Source organism: Schistocerca gregaria, unplaced genomic scaffold (genome assembly GCF_023897955.1).
Source record: "Schistocerca gregaria isolate iqSchGreg1 unplaced genomic scaffold, iqSchGreg1.2 ptg001508l, whole genome shotgun sequence".
NCBI classification, from domain to species: Eukaryota; Metazoa; Arthropoda; class Insecta; order Orthoptera; family Acrididae; genus Schistocerca; species Schistocerca gregaria.
The window spans coordinates 19,633-43,210 of record NW_026062795.1 but is presented as its reverse complement, the minus strand read 5'-3'; the positions used below and the strand labels follow the sequence as shown (position 1 = coordinate 43,210).

At 46.7% G+C, this 23,578-nt stretch overlaps 5 protein-coding genes and 1 long non-coding RNA gene across 12 annotated transcripts; 2 read left to right on the top strand and 4 right to left on the bottom strand.

Moving 5' to 3' along the window:
- Positions 1–136: 136 nt before the first annotated feature.
- LOC126332760 (presequence protease, mitochondrial-like) lies at positions 137–2,456 on the top strand. The gene has a single exon (XM_049996639.1). It carries the CDS (start codon positions 137–139, stop codon positions 2,366–2,368), a length of 2,232 nt encoding a protein of 743 aa, XP_049852596.1. The 3' UTR covers positions 2,369–2,456.
- LOC126332761 (uncharacterized) lies at positions 2,413–4,098 on the bottom strand. 2 transcript variants are annotated; one of them, XM_049996641.1, is made up of 2 exons: positions 3,793–4,098; positions 2,413–3,610 (listed from the first exon to the last, which is right to left on the bottom strand). In XM_049996641.1, exons 1-2 carry the CDS (start codon positions 3,985–3,987, stop codon positions 2,504–2,506), a joined length of 1,302 nt encoding a protein of 433 aa, XP_049852598.1. In that variant the 5' UTR covers positions 3,988–4,098; the 3' UTR covers positions 2,413–2,503. The 2 variants fall into 2 exon arrangements, with proteins under 2 accessions (XP_049852598.1, XP_049852599.1); XM_049996642.1 differs by having other exon boundaries at positions 2,477–3,630; positions 3,793–4,057.
- Positions 4,099–4,139: 41 nt separating this feature from the next.
- On the bottom strand, positions 4,140–8,295 carry LOC126332756 (PAN2-PAN3 deadenylation complex subunit pan3-like). Of its 3 annotated transcripts, XR_007563927.1 has the most exons (4): positions 8,029–8,295; positions 7,825–7,907; positions 6,080–7,728; positions 4,787–5,965 (listed from the first exon to the last, which is right to left on the bottom strand). XR_007563927.1 is itself a non-coding variant. In XM_049996634.1 (3 exons), exon 3 carries the CDS (start codon positions 5,301–5,303, stop codon positions 4,347–4,349), a length of 957 nt encoding a protein of 318 aa, XP_049852591.1. In that variant the 5' UTR covers positions 5,304–5,965; positions 6,080–6,224; positions 6,344–6,448; the 3' UTR covers positions 4,140–4,346. The 3 variants fall into 3 exon arrangements, 2 of the variants coding, with proteins under 2 accessions (XP_049852591.1, XP_049852592.1); XM_049996634.1 differs by lacking the exons at positions 7,825–7,907; positions 8,029–8,295 and having other exon boundaries at positions 4,140–5,965; positions 6,080–6,224; positions 6,344–6,448; XM_049996635.1 differs by lacking the exons at positions 7,825–7,907; positions 8,029–8,295 and having other exon boundaries at positions 4,140–5,965; positions 6,080–6,224; positions 6,292–6,432.
- Positions 8,296–14,183: 5,888 nt separating this feature from the next.
- LOC126332767 (uncharacterized) lies at positions 14,184–15,538 on the top strand. The gene is made up of 3 exons (XR_007563929.1): positions 14,184–14,254; positions 14,348–14,889; positions 14,988–15,538. It is a non-coding gene; the product is annotated as an uncharacterized LOC126332767 (long non-coding RNA).
- Positions 15,539–15,565: 27 nt separating this feature from the next.
- On the bottom strand, positions 15,566–16,593 carry LOC126332766 (electron transfer flavoprotein subunit beta-like). The gene is made up of 3 exons (XM_049996654.1): positions 16,144–16,593; positions 15,874–16,023; positions 15,566–15,733 (listed from the first exon to the last, which is right to left on the bottom strand). Exons 1-3 carry the CDS (start codon positions 16,591–16,593, stop codon positions 15,566–15,568), a joined length of 768 nt encoding a protein of 255 aa, XP_049852611.1.
- Positions 16,594–16,607: 14 nt separating this feature from the next.
- LOC126332765 (uncharacterized) lies at positions 16,608–21,865 on the bottom strand. 4 transcript variants are annotated; one of them, XM_049996653.1, is made up of 6 exons: positions 20,093–20,248; positions 19,361–19,781; positions 18,939–19,125; positions 18,798–18,837; positions 18,111–18,669; positions 17,784–18,011 (listed from the first exon to the last, which is right to left on the bottom strand). In XM_049996653.1, exons 2-5 carry the CDS (start codon positions 19,661–19,663, stop codon positions 18,444–18,446), a joined length of 756 nt encoding a protein of 251 aa, XP_049852610.1. In that variant the 5' UTR covers positions 19,664–19,781; positions 20,093–20,248; the 3' UTR covers positions 17,784–18,011; positions 18,111–18,443. The 4 variants fall into 4 exon arrangements, with proteins under 4 accessions (XP_049852608.1, XP_049852610.1, XP_049852609.1 ...); XM_049996652.1 differs by lacking the exon at positions 20,093–20,248 and having other exon boundaries at positions 19,361–19,807; XM_049996650.1 differs by lacking the exons at positions 17,784–18,011; positions 18,111–18,669; positions 18,798–18,837 and adding an exon at positions 21,769–21,865 and having other exon boundaries at positions 19,053–19,125; positions 20,093–21,701.
- Between the last annotated feature and the right edge of the window lie 1,713 nt (positions 21,866–23,578).

The window sequence follows — 23,578 nt, the reverse complement described above, 5'->3', positions numbered from 1 at the left end:
ACACACGCGAGACAGATGGTCGGAGCTGTACGAGCGAGTGGCCGGACGCCAGCGCGCGTCCTGCGGCGGGGTGGAGGTGGAAAAGAGGTGGTACGCGCCCAAGAAGGTGAGCACCAGCGGTCCTTCGAGTCACCTGATGGAGTCCGAGCGGCAGCAGAAGGTGGCGGTCGCCTGGCTGCTGCATCCCCTCGAGGACGCGTACCAGGTGTTCTTGATGAGCGTGACGTGCCACTTAATGATCAACGGGCCGGCGTCGCCCATGTACCGCGCCTTAATCGAGTCCGGCTTGGGCACGGCGTACAGTCCCGGCAGCGGCTACGATTCCAGTCCCAGGACGGCGTCCTTCTCCATAGGCGTGTCCGACGCGCGCGACGGCAGCGCGGAGAGCGTGGAGAGCGCGGTCTTCGACGCGCTGGCCGAGGTGGCCAAGGAGGGATTTCCGCCCGCTCGTCTCGAGAGCGCGTTGCACCAGATCGAGTACTCCAAGAAGAACGTCACCACCGGCTTCGGAATCGAGCTCTATTCCTCCATCCAGCACCTGTGGATGCACGGAGTCGACTTCTGTCCGCTCCTGTCCACCGCGAACTACATAGCTCGCCTTCGGCGAGATCTGGACGAAAATCCTCGACTCTTTCAGCAACTAGTCCAGAGCTACTTCCTCGACAACACCCACCGACTCACTCTAGTGGTGAGTCCGGACGAGGCGTACTCCTCCAGGCTGCAGCTCGAGGAGGCTCAGGCCCTGGCCGAGCTCCGCAAGTGCTCCAGCGCTGCCGGCGACCGCGAAACCGACGACCCGTCTCCGAGTCGCGAAGAAGCGCCCGCAAAACCCTCACTCGACTCGACCCACCTCCCCTCGACTCAGCTGCTCGACCGCCACCGCCTCGACATGCTCTCCCTGCTCGACCGCCACCGCCTCGACACGCGCTCCCTGCTCAATCGCCAACTGCAGCACGACGCGAGCATGCTGCCCAAAATCCACTTCACCGAGCTCGACAAAGACCCGAGAAAACCCCCGACGATTCTTCACGAGCAACTCGCTCTCCCCCCAGCCGGAGGAACCTCCAGGTCCATCCCCATCCAACAAGTCTACGAAGAACCCACCAACGGAATCGTCTACCTCCGCTGCTCCCTGGACGTAACCCACGTCCCGTCCGAACTCCTCATGCTCGTTCCTCTCTTCTCGTCTACTCTGGGAAAAATGGCCGCCGGCCCGTACGACCACCACCAACTAGCCGAACTTCTGGAACTCGTAACCGGCGAATTCCACGTCTCGGCCAACGTAATAAACAACCACTCCTCCCTCGACCAGTACAACCTCCGTCTCAACATCTACTCCTCCTGTCTCAAGAAAAACCTGTCACCAATGATCGAACTCTGGAACCACGTCCTGTTCGCACCCAACTTCTCCAACCTGCACCTCCTCAAAATCATCCTCGGCGGAATCACTCAACAACTGCACGCGGATCTCGTCGCCTCCGGCGACTCCTACGCCCGCTCCCTCGCCGCCTCCTCCCTCCTCCCCGGCTGCTACATGGACGAAGCGTGGACGGGCATCACCCAGTTCAACTACTTGAAATCCCTCGACGACCACTCCTCCGACCTCCTTCAGACCTCCCGTCATCTCTCCGACATATCCTCCCACGTCCTGCGCGCCAGCCCCAAAATCGCCGTCAACGCCGAACACGACGTCTACTCTGACATCCATCGCCACCTCTCCAACCTCTTTCAACAGCTCCCCCCTCCCGTCGACCCCCTCTCCTCGTCCCCTCCCCCCCACCAAGCCCTCGGCTGGCGCTTCTCTCCGAAAAAGCGCTTCTTCGAGCTCCCCTCTCAGGTCAACTACGTCAGCCAAGTCTTCAAAACTGTACCCTACTCCCACCCCGACTTCGCCCCCCTCTGCCTCCTCGCCACCCTCCTGTCCTCCAACTTCCTCCACTCGTCCATCAGGGAACAGGGCGGCGCGTACGGCGCCCACTGCGGCCACTCCATGGGCACCGTCCAATTCAGCTCCTACCGCGACCCGAACGTCGACTCCACCCTCTCCGCCTTCTCCCAAGGCATCCAGTGGGCTCACCGCGGCGACTTCTCCAACACCCACCTGGAAGAGGCAAAGCTGCAACTTCTGGCCTCCCTCGACTCCCCCACGCCACCCTCCAGGCGCGGCATAGACCTCTTCGAGTCCAACATCTCCCACGACATGCAGCGAACCACGCGACACCGCATCTTCGACTCCACCAAGGAAGACCTCGTCCGCGTCTGCTCCGAGTACCTCCTCGGGCACCACAACGCCTCAAACAGCTCCATCGCCGTCTTCGGCTGCGACCAAACACTCAGGTCCCGCCCCGACTGGGAGCGCGCGAAATAAACGCCTCTCTCCCCCCCCCCCCCAAAAAAAAAAGTAGCGCACTCTTTCGCCCAAATAAAGCCGAAGCCACGCGTCGCAAAGACGACCCACCCACCCCCCATTTTCCTTTATTTGCTCGTCCGGAAAACCAAACCCCTACAACCTGTTCCACACGTCCTGAAAGGCCCTCCAGATGGCGTCCGTCACGCGAGGCCTAAATTCGGAATCCACCGGCTTTTCTTCCGATAAACTGGCGCGAGCACCGACGGAAGAAGACCCAGCCGCCTCTTCGTTCAGATCCAAGGGCGCCGCATTCATCGTCCGGGCGTAGAGCCTGTCAACAAACGCGCGCATGTCCTCAAGACTTCTCGAATTCAGATCGAAATCGCGCTGATCAATAGGCGGAAGAGATTTCCCGAAATAAACCAAAGACAACAACTTGACGGCGGACCGATATTCGAGCTCGAGCTGCTGAATCGCCCTCTCTTTCTGCTCGACGACGCTGCAAAGAGCTCGAAACTTCTCAATGACGTCCTTCGCCAAGTCGGAATCCTTGCCGTCCAGCAGGTCACTTATGCGAGGACACATGGCACGCGTCCACCGGTCATTTTCGTCGGCCAGACGCTTGAGGGTGGCGTGGTAAGTCAAGGCCACCCAACGCGCTATCTGTTCGCAAACTTCTTTGTCCGCCGGTATGATTTTCTCGAGCCAATAATTCAAATCCTTGCAGAAGACGGAATCCGGAACGGCCTTTTCAGCTTTGCGCTTCAGAGACTCGACTTCCGCTCTCAAGTCTCTGATCTCGCTGAGAATCACCGAGTAGGCAGATCCACCCGTTTCTGGCAACGACTCTCCCGCGCAGGAGACTCCCGAACCAAGGCTCGCTCTGGATTCGCGCTCCTGCGCGTTGTCGTCATTCGCCAAACGCGCGCGGCCCCCGTCCAATGTCTCGCCATCGGACACCTCCGCCCCGCTGTCCGACTCGCGAATCGGAGGAACCGGAGAAACAGGGGGAACCGGAGAAACAGGGGGAACCGGAAATGCCGGAGGTGCCGGAATAGCCGGAGGTGCCACCTCTTGATTTGTGGGCGCGGCAGCGCCCCCTAGCGGTCCAGGATTGTTGATCTGATCCAAGATATTAAAGTAACGAACTCGGCGCCTACGAGATCTCTTGGACATTTCGTTCACGTTGTGACTTCGAGTCGCTCGAGGTGGACTCTTCGTCGGCTCCTTCTCATTCGCTTCGCCCTCAGGTACCGTAGTCTTATCCGCATCGACGCTCGCTCCAAGTCAAGCAACTCCGTCAGAAGCCTCTCTAGTCCAGTGCGTCTCTCCCCTCCCTTCACGCTATGCAGACACGTGTAAAAAGACGCCAGAACGGCGCGTCGAAACGGGCTGCCGCAGCGCAGTGTTACCACACACGATATCGTCTAAATTGCACGTACCTCTCTTGTCGTACCGCCACTGAGCTCGAGTCCTTCGTTGGTCCCGCCAAAATTTCCCGACGTCGCGGGCACAGTCCATTCGGGCATGTCGGAGTCATCTTCGAATATGCCCTCCAGAGTCTTGTCGGGCTCGACGAGGAGAACCGACTCAGGAGCTTTTGCCGCAGAATCGGACAGGTCTTCAAAGCCGTCCATCTACCAGACCAGGGATAACTTCTCAGAGGGGACCGATTGGACGCTCACTTTAGAAGGTGACGTTAGAGAAGCGAGCAGATTTGCCCCCCGCAAGTATTTTTATGCTATACTGATGCGCGCGAACATTCAGAAAAAAAAAAAATAAAAAGCGAGGATTGGGCGCGGTTTGCGGCCGCAGCGGAGGAGATACATCTAAGAGGAACTGGCTGTTTCGAGGGCGGAGCAGTTAAGGCGCTCGTCTGGAACAGGGCTGCGCGCTTCCTAGGCAGCCGGACTGACCGAGTGAGGCGCCCTGACGAAAGAACGAGGTCGTTGCCGTCGGCGAAAGAAAAAAAAAGAAGACTACCTTGAAGAGGTAGTCAAGGTAAAGATCGAGACTGCATGCGGTAGAGCTCCGAGAACGATTCGTTGAGATAATGTTTAAGTTCGCTGTACTTGATGAAGAACATAGACTTCTCGTCACGGGTCATGAGCAAAATGCGCTCTTGGACGCCGAGGTCGAGTTTGTTCAGGGAATCGACGACGTGAGATAAATTCAAGACCGGACGCCCGGACTTGTCGACTTGGTGGAACACGTAGTCCCGGAATAACTTGAGGAGGTATCGATTGCCGGTTTCCGACCAAGAGGCGTTGTAGTCGTATTCGGGGCGCTCGTTGATGAATCCGAGCTTGACGATGAGGCGGAACAAACGACCATTATCGAGCTCCAGTTGGAGTTCGCGCTCCAGAGCGTCGCAGTAGTCGTAGATGGTGCTCAGATGGCGGAACAGGCGAGGATCTGTCTCGCGTGTGTTCTCGTCTAGGGAAGGGAAGGTAGGGTAGAAAGAGGCGTGGTCACCACTTCTCGGATACCCAAGAAGCCGTCGGAGGACATAGTGAAACTCGGGACTATAAGTGGAGGATAGCAAAAAAAGATCTTGTGTAGTGGCATCATTGAGGTTGGTGGCAAGTTTGAGCATGAGCTGTCCAAGATAAGATATATCTGCTGTTTTTTTAGAAGGGCCATGGCCATCGGGCCGAGGGCGGTCGAAAAGGTCTGCGATGCCTGTGCTGCTTATACGAACGCGGCTCGAGCCGCATATGATGATTTTGGAAGGATGAAAAAGCCTCTGAACAAGAAGACCCATCTCATGGATAGTGTAAAGCGCTGACAACAGCTGAATGAGAATGGCCCACAGGAATTGTTCATCGGGGGGGATGAGTACCTCTAGAAGACGGGTGTCGATGATATCCCAGACAGAATCGATGTTCGAGCGTTTCTGAATCTGGGTAATAATCGTAAGCAAAAAACAGCGCAGGCACATTATTGAATGCATTCGATGCGAATATCTCCCTCAAAATGACGATGTTAGGATGTCTGATAGTCTTCCATGCCTCTATAGTAGCCTTCTGGTAATCGGGTATGTCCGCTACATCCAACTTTCGAATGGCATACAATTGAACCCCATCAGACGCCTTATAGTAAAAAGAGGGCACGAAAAACACCTTAGATAGGTTGTATTTTCCTAATTCTTCCAATGGATACGGGCTGTAATAACGATGGAAGAACCCAGGAAGACCCTGAACCAACGGATCCTCTGGGTCAGTACCTCCTTGCGATAAAAGAACGCGACGTAACAATTGCACCCTTATTGCCTCAGACATATAATAATGGTAATAAGACTTGTTTGGACCTTCGTATATCCGACTCTTCGTGTCATTGAAGCCATGAGCTCCAGGTGCAACAGAATACCTTCCATTAACTGGTCTTTCTTCTTCTTCTACGGAACCAGTAATCTGTCTCCTAGTCGGAGACTTCACCTGCCTCCCAACCCCACCTTCAGCAGACCTATTCCCTCGCTCTGCTGACCTCGTCGACGATGTGTGCACTGACCTCGAACCATTCCACCTCTGCCTCTCATACATAGACTCCTTTTCTGACTCGTCCCTCTCCAGGCTCACTCGATCCAAATTCAACGCCACCTCCTCATACTCCTCCCTTTTTCAACGCCAATCTGTCAATCTCTTTTCTTCTATTATATACACACGCATTTATACACATTTATACATCTCTCTACACATAACTCCAGCATACTCCCCTACATCGCCATACCCTTCTTTCTTCGATCCTGCCTCTCTCTGTATCGGCACCTCCATCTGATCTCTCTCGTTCTCGCAAGCGCGCGTCGCCTGGGCTCGCTCCTGCCGCCGCTTCAGTGCACTTTCGTTTGTCCTGAGAAAAATGAATCACCTTCTTCCTATGCCTCTCTGTTAGTATTCACTCCCTCTCTCTCAAGCACGCATACGACGTCATTTCTGCCTTACCTCGCCATTTAAACCTGGCTAATGCCACCTCTCGACACTCGTCTACACATACCCCCTCCTTTTAATCTCGGCCTAATTGGACTTTTCCTTCTCGCTCTGAAGCCCACTCTGCCTTTCTGTTTGAATCCGAAAGGTGCTGTGGCCTAAAATATACTACGCTCCTTATCATATTTTTTTTTTTTTTTTTTTACTCTCCGTCCCCCACGACCCTCCGTCTCTTGACCGACGCAAGAAAGAAAAAGGTCAAATAAGCAAACTTAGGCCCTTCGCCAACTTGACGAATGTATATCAAAACATGGATATTAAATCTAAGTACAAAAACTCGCCGGATTCAATTGAACACCACACAACGTCACCGGACATCGTCGAATGTCACGCAGCGCCACCAAATGTCGTAAATACAGAACTTCACACTTGCTTCTTTTTTTTGACTGGACTCCAACCTGATAGACAAATCTTTTTTTGACAAGCTCAATTTGTCTGAACTCTTTCCTCTTCCACGTATCTTTTTGTTGGTCACGATCTGAGATCTATGCTGGTCGGGAATTGTTTATAGAAGAATCCAAATAAGTGAAAATGAACTCCTTCAACTTATTTTCGTATTCTCTAGAACAGTAATTGTAGATTTCAGCATGCTTGCCGACGTCGGTGAGCCAAAGCCATTTGGGCTCCCTGGCGCGCTCGTATAAAGTTCTGGAATGCGAAGAGGGGATAAGCTGGTCAAGGTTGCTGTGGATGAGCAGGATAGGACGAGGAGATAAATATTCGACCACGTCGATTGGCTCAGCGCGTCCGAACGTGCCACTATACCACTGAATCATTCTTGCCATGAACACAATGATCCCTTTAGGTAAAACTTTGGTAAAAAATCTGATTTTCGCGAGGAAAGGACTCGCTTCTCTCAAGCTGACTTCATCGACTTGCTTGGATTGAAGCAAATTTTCCAGTAAATGCAAGAAAAGACTGTAAGACGAATAAAATGGATTCTCGGCTATGACCATATCAATTAGGGGCTCTTTTGCTGCTGCCAAAATCGCACTAGCCGCTCCAACACTCGTTCCAAATACGATTACCTTTTCCCAATTATAGGCTTTTTTAGCCCAACGGACGGCTCCGATGCAGTCCAAATGTTCTCTCTGTCCGAATCCAATACCAGCGTTATTTCCATCAGAAATGCCATGGTGACTGGAGTCGTACAAAATTACGTCATAGCCCAAATTATGAAAAACTGGTACATGCTTTAATAATCCGCGTCGGTCGTAGCCCCCTCCATGAACGCCTACCACTCCAATCACAGGTGCCCCTTCCCGGCGCTCTCCAGGCACATACCACCCTCTTAATATTAACGTTTTGGCCGCCGGGTTGGCCGTGAAAAATGAGACATTTTGATACGAATAACCAAAATCCGTGTATGGATCGTTTACGGCGATACTAGCGCTTAAAAAGACTGTCAGACAAACTTGGTCGGAGGGAGTAGTTTTTGAAACAACACTAAGGAGATCAAAGTAAAAGTATTAAAACTTCGCGTCGTACTTGTATGTTTCGCTATAGTAATCGATTGGTTTCATGACGTCTGATCCAGGCGCTGGATCATACCAGTATGGGTGAGTAGCCAGCTGTGCGCATTTCGGCCGAGGGGAGGCAGGAAAATGGTTAAAATTACTTCAGTACAAATCTAGTGTGTTTGAGAGGTATCAAATCCCCCTAGAAATGACAGAGGCAAGGGCGAATGCATACATAAGCGATATAGACAGAAAAAATCGATAAGAGGCAAGTGGCGATAAGAAAGGCGGCGACAATGAGTTCAGTTATCAGGACATAAATACGTCTTGCAAGAGTCAAGGCTGCTCGATTCTTGAACGGCCGATTCATGAGGGAAAATGGTCAAGACACAAACTAGTCTGGAAGTGAGGGAAGCCTGAAAAATATTTTTTATTTTTGATACAGAAGGGCATGAATGAGTCGTCGGACCTATATGAAAAAAATGGAATGCGAGGAAAAGACAACACCTGATACAAGCCTTTAAAAACGATCGGTCTAGATCAAGAACGGAAAAAGGATCAGATTCTGACGATTGACGCTATTTTTTTTAGAGTCGCGATTGATGGAGGCATTCCTAAGGGCGGCGCGAAGGCTACAGTACAACACGAGCCAGCTAGCGCATAACAGGACAAAATGGAAAATTAGACAGATATTTACTACAAGCACAGCTAAAAAAACATGGGGAACAAAGAAAATGCATTTTTATTCGATCTTCGCTCAAAGAGCCAATCGGTCCGCATTCGCAGCCGCGCCATGGCTAGACAGTACGGGTAATGACATAGAAAAACCCAAGGAAGAAGACGCTTCCAAAGAACTGAATGCCAAAATAAGAAACTGTATCAACCAAGGCGACTTCGTCGGGGTACTTAAGCACTGGAACGCATATTTAGATAAACATGGAAAATTGCCTGAATGCTGTGTCATCTTTTCTCACGTTCTGACATCGATGAGGCAACAAGATATGAAGCTCGAAGCATACGAATTGGCAAAGAAGGTTGAATTGCGATTCAGAGAAGCACCGCCTTCTGAGACTAACCAAGCTATTGTCGGACAAATCATGCAAGCTTACTGTGATTACGGAGATTTACAGATCGCTACCGAATGGTTGTCTGTTGCTAAAAAAAATAAACCTTTCATCGGTGATTCTGTCTATATCCACTATATCAAACTCTTGGATACCCACAAACAACGCAATGCTATTGCCAATATATTCCGAGAGCTCACGCAAGATCCAGAACTATCTTTAGGCGATAGCTTCTACAGCCAGTTCATCTATATCCTCTGTAAATATAACCCCTCCGGTACCCTCTCTAAAGTCTTGGAATTCATCAAAACCAAAAAAATTATCCCTGGACCTTATACTATGGCTTCTATGTTCGCCTGTTTCGCAGAGGGATACGAACCCTCTTCTTCTCTAGATCACCTCACCCTCCTCCTTCACCAATTTGGTATTCCTCTCGATCACCTCATGATCTACCATGCCATGCTCGGCTATATCAAACAAAAAAACTATAACGCCGCCATTTCCTGGTTCAACAAACGCTCTTCTGTCCCCACCCACCTCTTCCATAATAAAGCCCTACCCTACTGCGCCGCTATCAGCTGTTTCAGTCACCTCCGCAACTATCCAGAACTCCGCAAGGCGTTCCTAAGTGGCCTCCCTTTCGAAGATCCTGCTCAATTCAACCTCTTTTATTCTCTCACCACTGCTGCCTACCATAATAACGATCTCGTCTCTTTCCTCTCATACTACCTCTCTTCCCATCCCAGCGCAAAACACAAGATTTCTATCCACATACTCACTCGCATTTTCTTCCTTCTCGGACGCAATTCAAAATTTACACTTGCCTTAAATCTACTCTCTATACTCTTAGATGCTCGCCAATCCCTCCCTAATCCTCTCCTCTACACGTTCTTCTATCGAGCTCTGCAATCTCACCATAGTTTCCCTAAATACGCGCTCTCGAACACCTCCTCACTCTCTCTTGCCGAGGCGCTCCTCTACTGGACAAACCGCACACAAAAAGGTCAACCCGCTCTCTCCCAAGTAGAATATGCGAAACTCTTACAAGACTTTTCCTCACTCCATTCAACTATTGTGCTGCGCACTAAACCAGAAGATCTATAAATCTGAAACCTCTCTCCATCCTGATCTGCCCTCTCCGATGCCTATTTCTAGTCTCATGAGTTACGATTTCTAGTGTTGTATCCCATCGGTTACTCTTGTACAAACTAATTCTTGTATCAGTAATAAAGCTATGTCTACAAACTTCAAATACTGCACGTATACAAGCATTTTTACAAAAAATCATGAATATAGATAAATATTAAAATGAATAGTTATCTGTATTAAATTAAAGTAAAGTAACTAACATTGTTAATAATGTTATGTCTTATTAAGTCTTAGATATATACAATAATAAATTAATTAAAGTGTTTTTTTTTTGGTAATATAAATTAAAAATTATAAATTATTTATAAATATTAATAAATAAAGAAAATATTTATAATATTTACTTGTAAGGTTGTAACCCGGTATTTATATTTATGGATCAACAAAAAATATTCTGGAGCTATGAAGGGTCAGTTTGAGAGAGTTCAGCTCTTTTTTAATGTCGCTAATTCTGCTTTTCACATTTGAGGGAGTGATAAACTCTGATTTTGAATTAATAGATGGAATATCTGATGAACTATGACTATCTGAGAGTATAGAACTGTCCTTGAATTCTGTCCAGTGGATAGAATCGAATTTTTCAGTTTGTTTGAGAAAGTGAAGAACATAGGAAACACCAAGTGCAAATCCGTCACTTAGGTATAGGCACTCATCATTTGAGTGGTTTGACATGAATTTCCTTTTGTTTTCTAGGAATTCATATACGAAAGAGAGGGACAGAGAGGGGACAAGGAGGTAGAAGTAACTGAGGTGCAAGTTTTGTGGAGGGGCATGTGATTCAATTGGGTAGAGGAGATTAGGGAGTGAGACTGGGAGTTGGGAGGAAAGAGAGGTAGACAGTTGTACAATGGTGTTTAGGTTGAGAGATGGGGTGTTTGGAGAGAGGCGTGGGGGGAGGGTGTGAGTTGGGTGGGGGAGCCTTTGAAGCAAGAGGACAGAGTAGGAGGAGAGCGAGTGAACGAGAGAACGAAGATATCCGAGTGAATTACCAATGCACGATATAAGTGAAATGAGTTGGTGAAGATACGAAGGGGTTGAGTTGTGAAGGTGAGAAGGGAGAGTATCGAGAAGATAAAGATCGTTGGAGAGTACAATAGAGCGTTCGATGGGGTATGAAGAGAGGTGTTTATATTGGGATAGATTGAGGTCGGAGTGTTCGCGGAGTAAGAGGGGTCTTAAGGAGTCACAGAGGAGGAGTTGGAATAGGGAGGATAGTTTTTGTTTTAGGAGAGAAAGTGAGGACAGGATGGCTGAGCGGAGAAAGGGGAAGCCGGAGGAGGAAATTGAAAGGAGAAAGTGGCTGGGTGAGAGGACGGGGGTAGGAGAAGAAGAGGTGAAAAATGTGTGACTATGTAAATGGTACAGGAGTTGGGAGGTGATGAAGGGGACGTTTAAGATGGGAAGATAGGGTGGTGGAAGGAAGAGAGGGAGTGGGGTGAAGGGAGGCAATAGAGAAGGGTATTTGGATACGGCGAAGGAGAATAGGTCAGAGATAGGGATAGGAGGGGAAGAAGGGAGGGAGGAGAGGAGAAGAGTGCTATAGAGATAGATAGATATGAGGGGGGGGAAGTCTAGAAGAAAAGGGAATACGGGCAAGGGGCGTGAGAGGAGAAAGGAGGGAAGTCGAGGGAAGTGGAGGTTTAGGAGGGAAGGAGGAGAGTCAGGGAGCAAGGGGTGTGAGACGAAGTAGAGTCTGACGTGGTGTTCTAATAGGTGGCATAGAGGTAAGATAAGATAGGAGAGTAAGAGACGGATGGAATGGGATAGGGGAAGGTGGGACAGAAAGGCGGATAGAGTGAGGAAAGGGGAAGGAGGTGGGTTGGAGAGGTGAAGTGAGGATAGGTAAGATGAGAAGAGGTTGCAGTGCCAATAGAGGAAGTGAGTGTCAGGGGAGCTTGGGAGGAGTTGCTGAAACCTGGATAGGATGAAATGGGTGGAGAGTAGGCTAGTGAGGGGTTCCGAATGGTTCTGAATGGATAGAAAGTGGAGGAGTAGAAAGAAGAGAGGGTGAGAAGATGAAGGAAGTAGGATGAGTTGGGACAGGATTGGTGAGAGCTGGATACGAGATGAGAGGAGCTGGTGTTTATCAGAGTTAGATAGGGATATGAGGAGTTGCCAGGAATGGTATTTATGCGAGAGGAATGCCTGATACGAGGTGAGGTACAAGGACAGGAGTTGAAAGAAGGTGTGGGTAGGTTGGAAGAGGGGAGAGACTTGGAGGACATGGAGAAAGTTAGAAGAGAGATGGATAAAGGATAGGACGAGGTCTCTGGCGGAGGAGGGCGATGGTTGTGGAGACAGGTGGAGTTGATTCCAGGAGGATGTCCAGGAGGACAGAGACGAAGCTATAGACGAGAAATTGTAGGAGGGTGATAGAGGGGAAGGGATTCTTGAGAGAGGCAGGTAGAGAGTTACAAGGCATATGGTGTTGATGAATGTAAGATGATGGAGATGGAGGGTAGGGGAGGTGGAGAGGGAGTGAGATAAGAGGGATGAAATTTGTTTGGTGATTTTTTGACGAGGGAAGATAGATTGGTGGAGTATGATTAGAGAGTAAGCATGAAGTAACGTGAAATGGGATGGTTCGTCTAGGTATAGGAGGGCATGGGGAGGACACGGAAATGTGACGAGAGATGTATTGCTTTGTTTGTTGGATAAAAGGAGGAATTGAATATGAGATAGGATAGAAAGAGATAGGGTTTGGTTTGGACAAGAGAGCAAGTTCTGGAGATGGGGAAAGTCTTGATTTTGCTGGGAGAGTTGGAGGATGAATGAGTTGAAGAGGGAAGGGATTTGAATAGGTGGCTGAGAGGGAGAAAAGGGGTTCTGAATAGATATGGAGCTGGATAAAGATTGGTTGGAAGACACGAGTGCGTCTAGGGTATATAGAGAAGTCAGGAGTTTTCCTAGTTGATGAATGGCCACGGAGAGTGTAGTCATTTTTTCATCGAACTGAGGGTGTCGCAGAAGTAAATGAAGTTGAGATAGAAGCGATACAATCAGAAGGTGTGCCCTACGGGTGAAGGTGAATATGGCCGAGACGATCTTTTGTTTAGGATGTTCTGGGATAGAAGAAGCAGGTTGAGTGGATAATTTGCGTGAAGGAAAATCGAATGTTTGGCAACTAGTTGGTTCATAAACGTAAGACTTCGGGTAGAGATCGGATACAGGTGGTCTATTAAAGAAAGAAACAGAGCAGTAAAGGTTTTTTCTGAAGTCGCATAGATTGATTGCTTCTGATGTAAGAGACGCTAGGGTAAACAAGATTTTTCTGTATGTAGGAAAAGGTGTATGTTGAGAGCACCAGCTTTTAAACAGACTATCTGTACATGTATCAGTGATGCGTAAATCAAACAAGATTGGATCAGGGGGAGAATCGAAAGGGGCTCTAGGATCCTTTCGATTGGAATCGCATCCAAATTCGAGTAGTTTTTCTTGAAGTTTGGCCAAATATTCAATTTCGAAGCATTGCATTTTTGCCAAGTGCTTCTCGGAGACTTTATGGTGAAAATAGAGGACAGTCAGCATCTGGACGCGTCTCCTTTCTCGATATAGAGATAGTTCAGGTGGAGAAGGGGTCCTCACAGCTCTGGGAACTTTCTCCCTTCCAAGCAATGGTTTTTTTAGGTCTTTGAAGGCGGGACGGGAGGAAAAAGGTCTGATAGTCCTCGACCCCGCGCTCTATCCTTACTGAGAGAAGGAGCCATTTTAGGAAGTAGAAGCAAGACATACGGGCACTATACAAGCTACTATCGTCAAAAGGAGCGTCTTCCAATATCGGGGTGGTTCTTAGCGTCATATTGGGAAGCCGTTATCTGCAACCGTTTTCTCTCAAAACGAAGGAAAATAGAGTGCACGGGGCACGCCTATAAAATGCAAAAAAAAAATAGACCAGTTTTGCGCTTCATACACGACAAAGAAAAGCAAGAAGAATGTGTAGAAGAAGAGATCGGCTCGATCAAATGAAAGCGCTTTGTGTGAGAAAATCTTTAAATGTAGTTGAACAAGCTATTACGAAGAGTTTTGAGGTTCCGCAAATACGGTGCCATATGGTGCTAACTTGTGCTGTATACGTTTATTCTATGGTGAAACATTAATTTTTAATGTTTTATGACGACGGTGATTCCGCACAGAAAATTTGTTTTAACTACTGTTTTGATCACTATTGCCTGTTGAAGCTAAAGCAAACTCACGAAAGGTTCTCAAATTTCGCAAATAAGGTGCTGACAATTTGTACTGACTTGTATTGTATGTGTTGTTGTTATTGTTCTATAGCGAGGCATTGATCTTTTAATTGACAAGTTTGACCATTTACGACAACAATAATTTTGCTTTATTTAGAAAAATTTATTAGTTTTGACCATTGTCTTGTTGAAGCTGAAGTAAAATGACGATCGTCAGGACATTTCTTCTCTTCGTTTCCCTTTGTGTTTTTTACAATGTGGTATTGTCGTTGATGGGTGAGCGCCTATTCGTTTTTGAACCTGAAGTAATTCAGCGCGTCTCGAAGAATGCATTAGTAGAAGGTAGATCTATAGAAGAGGTAATGAGGAACATTACTGCCGAGCTAGAAAAATTGTATCCAGGTCGCATCGATTCTGAGGAAGAATGGATTATAAACACGGCAGGAGGGGCATTAGGGCAAATATCGCTCTTGTATTGCAGTTTGACAGAATACATTATCTTTTTTACAACGCCTATAAAAACCCAAGGCCACACTGGAAGATTTATGGTAGACGACTACTTCACATTGCTGAAAGGAACTTATAGATCCTTTTTTCCTGGACAATTATACCACGAAAAAATCAAGCCAGGAGATACGAAATATATGCCAAGGGGTACAGCAATGGGGTACAGCATGGGAGATAATTCATTTGGTATCGGTACGGAAAAAAATAACAGACTTCTTGATACCTTTTTGTGCTCACGATATTGTATAAGTGAAGTAGCGCCTCTAACACTTTTTTATCGTTGTCCCTAGAATATGCACGCGGAAACATTTTGTCAATGATTCCGTTTGGGATAACTGAGTTCATTCATACAAATTTCGACTACGTGAGCCTTTACAGAACTCTCTATCACTATATTCGCATCACAACAAAGGGACTGATACTGGACAAGCTCTACTCTCCAAAAGTATAAAAACAGAACGTAATGAATTCCAATATTTGAAGGCTCATTTTCGCCCGATTTGTTCTCTTAAAGAAGCTTTTTATTTACTGCTCTACCAAACGGAGGACGTCTCTTTCAACCTGACTACCTCCTATTCTGTACATTGCATGCTAAAAGAAATCTATTTTTCGCGACTAAAAATCACTCTTAACACTACTGCGATGCACGTCACGCTTACACAGCCCTTCACAATTAGAGCAAAATCTTTCCCTTCTCCTGCTCGGCTCTGGTTTCTTCGAACCGGAATGTGCCTCGGTCAAGCTCCACGCAAAGAAAGAAAAGTACAAATGTATTGGAGTTCGAGACAGATCATAAAATGCACTTTTTACACGCAAGTTGAATCGCTCTCTGCGCTGTTTGACGGCAGGAAATTTCTACATTTTTGTCTCAAATGACACCATCTTTCTTCAAATGTTTTACCAGTTCTTCGACACTGGTCACTCGAATTCCAGCCTTTCGAACGGGTGGCTCCTCGAAGCGCAAATTCTTGATGCGTCGCTCGACAGTAAGCCCCAGATCCTCAGGTTTGAGCTTTTCGATGGGCTTTTTTCTGGCCTGAAAAAAAAGGTTAGCTAGGTTTCCAAAGAAATATCCGCACAGCTATCACATTGAGATCGTCTCAATACGTTAAAAGAGACCGAGGTACGCGTTCACACAAAAATACACCTGTCAAAAGCGTTAACATGCGCGCGTACTTTCATGATATTTTGGATAGCCAAAAATCGCGGGGCATTCAGTCTGAGGTCAGTGGTTACCACTGCAGGAAGCGGGATTCTGAGGGTCTCTAACCCGGAGTCAATTTCTCGTGTCACTCTAAGCTGGCGAGATTGATCTATGATCTCGAGCTAAACAGAACAAAAAGTTATTTTGATTTGTACTTCGCTTTTTCGAACATAATAGAACTTGCTTCTCTATCCACAAAGAAGAGCATACAGGATTCATGCCTGCGGCTCGAAAATACCTACCTGAGAGAGACATGTGGCCTGAGGCCAATTAAGAAGTCCGGCTAGTATTTGGCCTGTTTGGTGACAGTCGTCATCTATGGCCTGTTTGCCCAAAGCAACAAGGTCTGGTTGCTCTTTGAGGACGAGCTTTTGCAAGAGCTTAGCGACCATGAGAGGTTCGGTCTCAGTGTCTTCCGTCTCTATATGAACGCCTCGATCCGCACCAAAGGCAAGGGCATGCCGAAGGGTTTCCTGGCAGGGAGGGGGTCCGACAGTGACAGCAACAACTTCGTTGACGAGGTTCTTCTCCTTGAGCTGGACGGCGAGTTCCATAGAAACCTCGTCAAAGGGGTTGAGGCTCATTTTGACATTGTTGGTTTCGACAGAGGAGCGGTCAGACTTGACGCGTACCTTGACGGAATAGTCAACGACACGCTTGACGGAGACTAGAAGGCGACAAAGGGGAGGCATAAAATGGAGAAGGGTGCATGCGAAAAATTTTTTATTGACAAACGAACATCGCATAGATTTTATGCATCATCAACGGGGGCAATAACAGAACTACCGTATGTGTTGATAATGATCTGATAGAAATCAGGGTTGCGAGCGCGAAGGACGCTAGGCTCTTCAAAGAAGCATACGAAAAAAGTTTTGACACCCGCTTCTACGGATGATGTAGCAATGCTAGTGACGGTGTACGTGATAACGAGGTTAATGAAGAGATAGGGTAAAGTCGCTGCGTAGTCTGTTGTGAAGATAGTAACGATAGCTCCAGCAACAACACAGGATACAACCGTAACGAAAACTTCTATGACAGCAATCACGTAGCTGATAGGAACGTCCTGAGCTAGAAGTCCAAGTTTGGTTCTCTTACACATGTTATAGAACGATTTAACTGACGAAATATATGATTTGCCATAGGTGGAAATGTAGCAGAAGCAGTAAGAATTGGCATATCGGACTATTTGCTCGATGATAGAAAAGCAGAAGGCCCCTAAAGCACCAGCGAAACTATTACAGTCATCGTCTCTGAACGCAGCACGAATCAAAGATAGCACGGTGACAACCATTGACCCGAAGGCGACGCTACCGCAAGAAGTAGTGTTGGCACGGACAAATGAGTTGTACACTGGTTTGCTCGGCATGTTACCATGCATGTAGTACCAGGTTGCCATGTAACCGCAAATGACTGTGTAATGCTGATATCGGATGTACTGGACAATCCAGTAAAAACAGAACAAGATAAGCAAGTGCGAAAATATCTGGATGGTGGACAAATTATTGTATGCAGGTTCCTTCTCACCAAAAAATCCAAATTCAAAATCATAGTATAGTGGTGGTTGTCTCCTAACATCCTCCGAATAATATGTTGCTACACCTGCAACAAACATGAATAAGACACTTATGGATGCTAATAAAAGGAATATTGACACCATGTTCATAACAACAACTCCATAAGATTGCGTCATGACTCGTGCTGAAACCTTTAGCACCTGTACCGTGAAATCCATTCTCTTTCTCGTGGTATAGTAAACCATGATAATGAGAGCCAAACTAATGAACGCCAGAACTGAACTCACATAGAGCTTTAACATCAGTGAAACAATAGCAACTCCGGCAAACATTATTCCCAACATTGTAAATGATGCAATAATCATCTCTCTTGCATAATTTTTCAACAATTTAATCGTTATTGGTATGATACACAATGCTACAACGATAGCTATCGCCGCATGTATCATGAACACTTCGAACTTCTCATTTTCCCACATTGGCCAGGCATAACCACTTGAGATACCAAACACCCCAATATAAATTCCATATCCTAAGTAATAGCCTATGGCCAGTACAAAGAGAATCAGCATCGGCACATCTCTATATTTGACTTGCTACAGTACAGCGGTAGTTTCATAAAGACCACTCGTTAGTCTGTGTAATCATCGCACTGCGTCACTCTAGTCCGCCGCAAAATCAAAACCACCACGTACTCTCCTGCTCTGTTGATCTACCTCGATATCTTCCTCCATGTACACCTCACTTCGCTACTATCTAATGTGATATGACAGATAAATTAAATTTACTCAATATACCTAAAAAAGTATAAATAGAATGTATTTGTGTATTTCGCGGATATATGTGGGTCGTATACAGAGCCTACTCTTGTACTCTGTTCCATCCTAAATATCACCGCCTAATCCACCTCTATGCATGCATACAGATCGCACTTTTATTGTACCTCTCGCCTATCAAATTCAGAGGTTTTTTTTTGTACAATTTTAAATTTCCTATACAACTCGCTCTGCGCTTTACCGCAACTCTTCCTACGTTGCTTGTTCAACGCCTCTCATGTACTCTTCGAGTTCGCGCAATGTATCACTCCCAAGCAACTCCACAGAAATTTCGATTTCCTCTTCGCCTTCCTTGCTCTCAAAAACATGTGGCGCACTTTTTCTGATAATTTCAACTACCGCTTCTGAATGTCCTGGACTCAGACGGTTAATTGCCGCGCACAACTGCCGCTTCTCGTCTAGTGTAAATTCTCCCTCTCTGAGAAACACAACGCGCATCGATGCGTCCTCGCGAAAACAGCTATCTGTTAGACAGGTTTTTTTCCTCCAGGCGCGGATTCACTCAGATTTCCGTATACACCCCTGTCAGAAAACGTCATTGCATACCTTTTTTTGGACTGCTTTGTCAATGTAGATCTGACTTGGCCTAAAAATGCAGTATGGCATGGAAAAAAAATATTAGTTCTCTTTTTCCTATAAGGTATGCGCTAAATCTTCTCGGCAGCGAGAGCCCTCCGCTTATCATACCATCGCTCTCGTCTGCCAGCTTCTTTTTCAGCTGGGAAAAATGCTTTTCAAACACCTTGCGCAGCACATTACCCATAGCCGTTATCGAGTGATTGGGTCCATTGTATCTCTCACAGTTGTCCCAGATCAAGTCCACGTCTTCGGCGAACTCGTCGATATCGGCATATTCTCCGTCTTGCAGTTTTTTCTGCGCAAATACGACAGGGAGCGAAGAAAAAACATGTTAGACATCATCATATGTGCGCATACAAAGACGAAATGACAAATTTCGATACAGAAAAAAAAAGGAGGAACTTAGCGGGGCAGGATGCGTAACCCTTGTACTGAAAAAAGAGGATTTCACATGTGCCCTTTCAAACTGAAATGATCAAGGAAGAACCTAGATAGGAAAAGAATGTTGCTCGTTCAAAAAAAGCACTTACCTGAATAGTGCTCAAATCCATAGGTTTTCTTATCAATGTTGGATAATCAGGTATCCCCAATACCATGGGATTGACTGGCTGCGCGAATGGATGCGCATATCGATGATTAAGCAAGGTTGTAACGATTTTGGAACATTCTGAAAATACTCCTCCTAATTTAGTCTTTGAATGGTCTACTCTTGGTCTTTTAGGTCTAGGAGAGTAAGAAATTTGATTATTTTTTGTCGACTGAACGTAATTTAAAGAATTATTGTAGGCATAAGCGACTGGCACGTCTGCCAACCCTTGACGGCCACCATCCATTGACTCTGTTGTAGCTGCGGGTCGAAATTCATTGCTAATTCGATCGCGCTCATTTTCGTACGGAGATATTCCACTATGATTACCTGGCTGTTCTCTAGACACCGGATTATTGCACCTACTGTAAGAAGGTGAAGGATTGTCAGATGGCATAGTCACTCGATAGGCATTCAAACTGTGAAAAAAATATTCTCGTAGTGCCACCATTTTTTTTACACAACACTAAAAAAAACAAAAGCTTTATCTCACCGCGACGTTGTTCTCTAAGAAGAACCGCGCTGACACGCTTTTTCATGCACAGCGTACGGACAGAATTACAAAGCGCTGATCTCGTCGTGAACGAAGCCGCGCGTCGTGGTGGGATGGCCATCTTAGCACATCTAAGGTAACCCCACGCACGAGCCGTACGAGGCCTTCAAAAAAAAATCGTACAAAATGTTCTCTTCTCTCGTGAGAGAGGCGAGAAAGCTTGGATGCCGAAGCGCAGGATCCACGCTAGCGCGAGAGGCATTGGAAGTTCGGGTGAAAATAATTTCGCGAGGAGGCAGAGAGAGGCGGAAATCAGTTTTTAGAGGGAGGGGGATGATTTGTTATGTTGGAGAAGGTACAAAATTTTGAGTGAGTTGGGCCTTATGAATGAGAAGTGATCGGAGATGGGTGTTTTTAACGCGAAGTGATTGAAGAAGTTGGAAGTAGTGAGTGAGGAGTTGTACTTCTTCCAAGAACAGATTGCAGAGAGAATTGATGCGATCGGAGATGAGATTCCACTTGGCTTGTTGATGTGAGTGAGTTTCTATGGTGGACAGGAGTCGGGCGGCTTGTTGGATGGAGGCGAGAAGCTCTAGGGCATTAGAGGGGGCTATGTTGACAAGGGGAAGCGAATGCATGTTTTTGGTGACAAGATGGGACATTGACTGGAATTTTTGGAAAAAAGAGCAAAGTTGAGCGGCGAAAGGGGCGATGCAGTTTGACTTGAAGAGATTGAGATGGACTTGTAATCGGAGCGCTTGCGCACGTTTTAGTTGAGATGTTTGTTCGCGGAGTTGAAGGTGGAGCTGTTTAGTTTTGTACCAAACAGAAGAAATCATGTGTTCGGCGGCAAGTTGCTTGGAAGAGAGAGATTCACGAAGGGAATGGCAGAGGAAATTCCATTGGAGGAGTTGGACGCGGAGGAGAAGGTTTTCGAGATGGGAAAAGGCGGGCTTTGGCAGGGCTGTCTTAGAGCGAGAAGGGAATTTGGTACAAGATGATTGACGTTTGATAGATAAAGAAGGAGTAGACAACGGTTTTGTGCGCGATAGAGGTAATGAAGGCATGACATGTGAACTAATAGCCTTTTTAAGTGGTTTGGTAGAATGGGTGGGAGGTATGAGTGAATGGAGAGAAGTGGGTGCTGGTTGATGATTTTTGACACGAGAAGATGGTGGAAGGTGTGAAGATCGGATGCGCAATTCTCGTCGGCGGAGAAGCGCTTGCCATTTTTCGTCATTGGTTACATTAGATTGTGGACTACGTTGAGGGTTTAAGGCGCGTTGTTTTGGAGGGGAGGCATTATGAACCGGTTGTGAGTCGCTATGTGTTTGTTTGGTTGGGGTAACAGACGGAGGAGGAGGAATGATGACGTGAGCCACTGGATCGCTTCTGAGCGGCGTTTCGAACGATTCGGTTTGATTAGCTATCAAACAGGACCCTAGAAGTTGTCGTGTGAGCATTTTTATGCATTTGCTGTGAGGCACCGACAGTTTCGAGTTGAATTCAATGGAAGTTTTAAAGTTGTTGCTCGAGTTTGAATCAATTGGGAGGAGCGGGAATCGATTATTGAAATTAAATTTGGGTGGTTGATGAGGAGAACGACTGACAGGGGGATTTATGATGGGGGGCCTATGGACTGATGAGTCTTCAAAGATAAAAGACGAGTTGGTGAGGCTAGGACATTCTTCATCGGTGCTTGGAGAATCGGTATTTGTATTCTCCGACATCCTGTACGGAGTGGATTCGTCTAGATACACTGAAAATTCGTTGGTCGTATCATCTTTAGGCACTGGGAACGGGAAGTGTCAGTAAGGGAGAAAAAAAGTGCGCGCGAGGGGTCAAGAGAAGATACGAACGACCAAAGCTCAGTCGACGAACGACTTGAGAAGGGTGCATGGGGGCGGTATAAATACGCACGCAGAGGTCGCAGTAGTGGGTGCGAGAAGTTGAGAGAGAAGTGAAATAAAGAGAGCGTAATAAACGGTCAAATTTGAGGGAAAAAAACCAATACACATTTATGTATGTAAACATATATTGCACATATATATTGGGTCAGGCGAGGAAGAAGGAATCGTCTAAGATGAGCCTGAAACTGTTGAAGAGACCTCGATTTAATTTGTATTTTTTTATGAGCGAATACATACGGGAATCTAGCATCGGTTTCAAATAGAGAAGTCTGAATTTTGACAATGCGTGCAGGAATGATAAAATGATGAGCTTCCAATCCGATGAGACGAGTCCGTTGAGAGGTCTGTGAAAGGTGAGCGTAGACACGAACAATTTTAGGGAGTAATAAGTTTCTGCATGAGAGGAGGCGGGAAGGATGTTTGGGGCGAGTATTTTGAAATGGATGTGAAGAAGAGAAAGCGCGGCGTCCATTCGAGGGGAGGCGATGTCTGAGCATGAAGCATAGGGCGGAGAGATAGTAGGGTCATAGGTGAGGTCCGTACAGAATTTTTTAGAGTTTGGAGTAAGCCAAGAGGTAAATAGCATGATGAGATTAGAACAGGATGTGAAATGAAAGGGAGTGTCGTCGTCATCGGAATCGCTATAGGATGGGTCATCATGGAAAAATAGACTAGGTTTGAAGAAAGGAAAGACTATTTGAGATCTAGGAGGATCGGTATTTCGAACAGAATCGTCAACTTGGAAGTAGTGCGTTTCTTCAAGCTTGTCCGGTTCAGCAAAGGTAACTTTTTTCTTAAGTGATGAATTGGTAGATAAAGGATTAGACCGATGTTGACCGGACTTGTGTTGTAGATTAGATTCATGTTTTTGATCAGCTGATTCATGTTCTGGATTAGCTTCAAGTTTTTGATCAACTGGTTCACGTTCTGGATTAGCTTCACGCTTTTGATCAGTTGATTCATGTTCTGGATTAGCTTCACTTTTTTGATCAACTGGTTCATGTTCCGGAGTAGATTCGTGTTTTTGATCAGCTGGTTCGTGTTGATCAGATACATGTTTCTCGGATTCATGTTTTTGATTGGACTCATGTTTAAGGTCATGTTTGAGTTCATCAGGCTCGTGTTTTTGGTCGGACCGATCCTTCTTAGATTGGCATTTCTGATTGGGTTCGCGTTTCTGATCAGACTCGTGTCTCTCGGACTCGTGTTCTTGATCAGATTCGTGCTTCTGGTCAAGTTCATGTTGGTCTGGTTTTTGGTCAAGCCTGTGTTGATTGGATTTGTACTTCGGTTCGCACTCTTGACCAGATGACTCTTGATCCAATTTAACGGTCTGTTTCTTCAAACATGATTTGCCAATTGATTGGTGACCGTCATTTGGCTCTTTCACTGAAGTGCCCTGAACGGCTTGTCTCTCTACAACAACAGGCAAGGAAGATGCGCTCTCAAAATGACCTTGGGTGACAACGTCTAAAGGCAACTTATCATTTTCGGTGTGTTCACCTTCAATATTGACTAAAGCAAGACGAACATTGTAGGCTCTAGAGTCTTGATCAAAACTTTTCTTCCCTAGCCCAACAGACCCCCCTATCTCCTTAGGCCAGTCCAAACTATCTGCCTTTGCATTCCCTGTTCTCATCCACCACGGCTCAACGCTCAGCTCGCTCCTTAACCATCTAGCAAGTCTTCTATGGTCTCTACTACAGTATTTGTACTTCTCGGCCTCAGGATCCTTTGAATCATATAGCAAACTACTAGC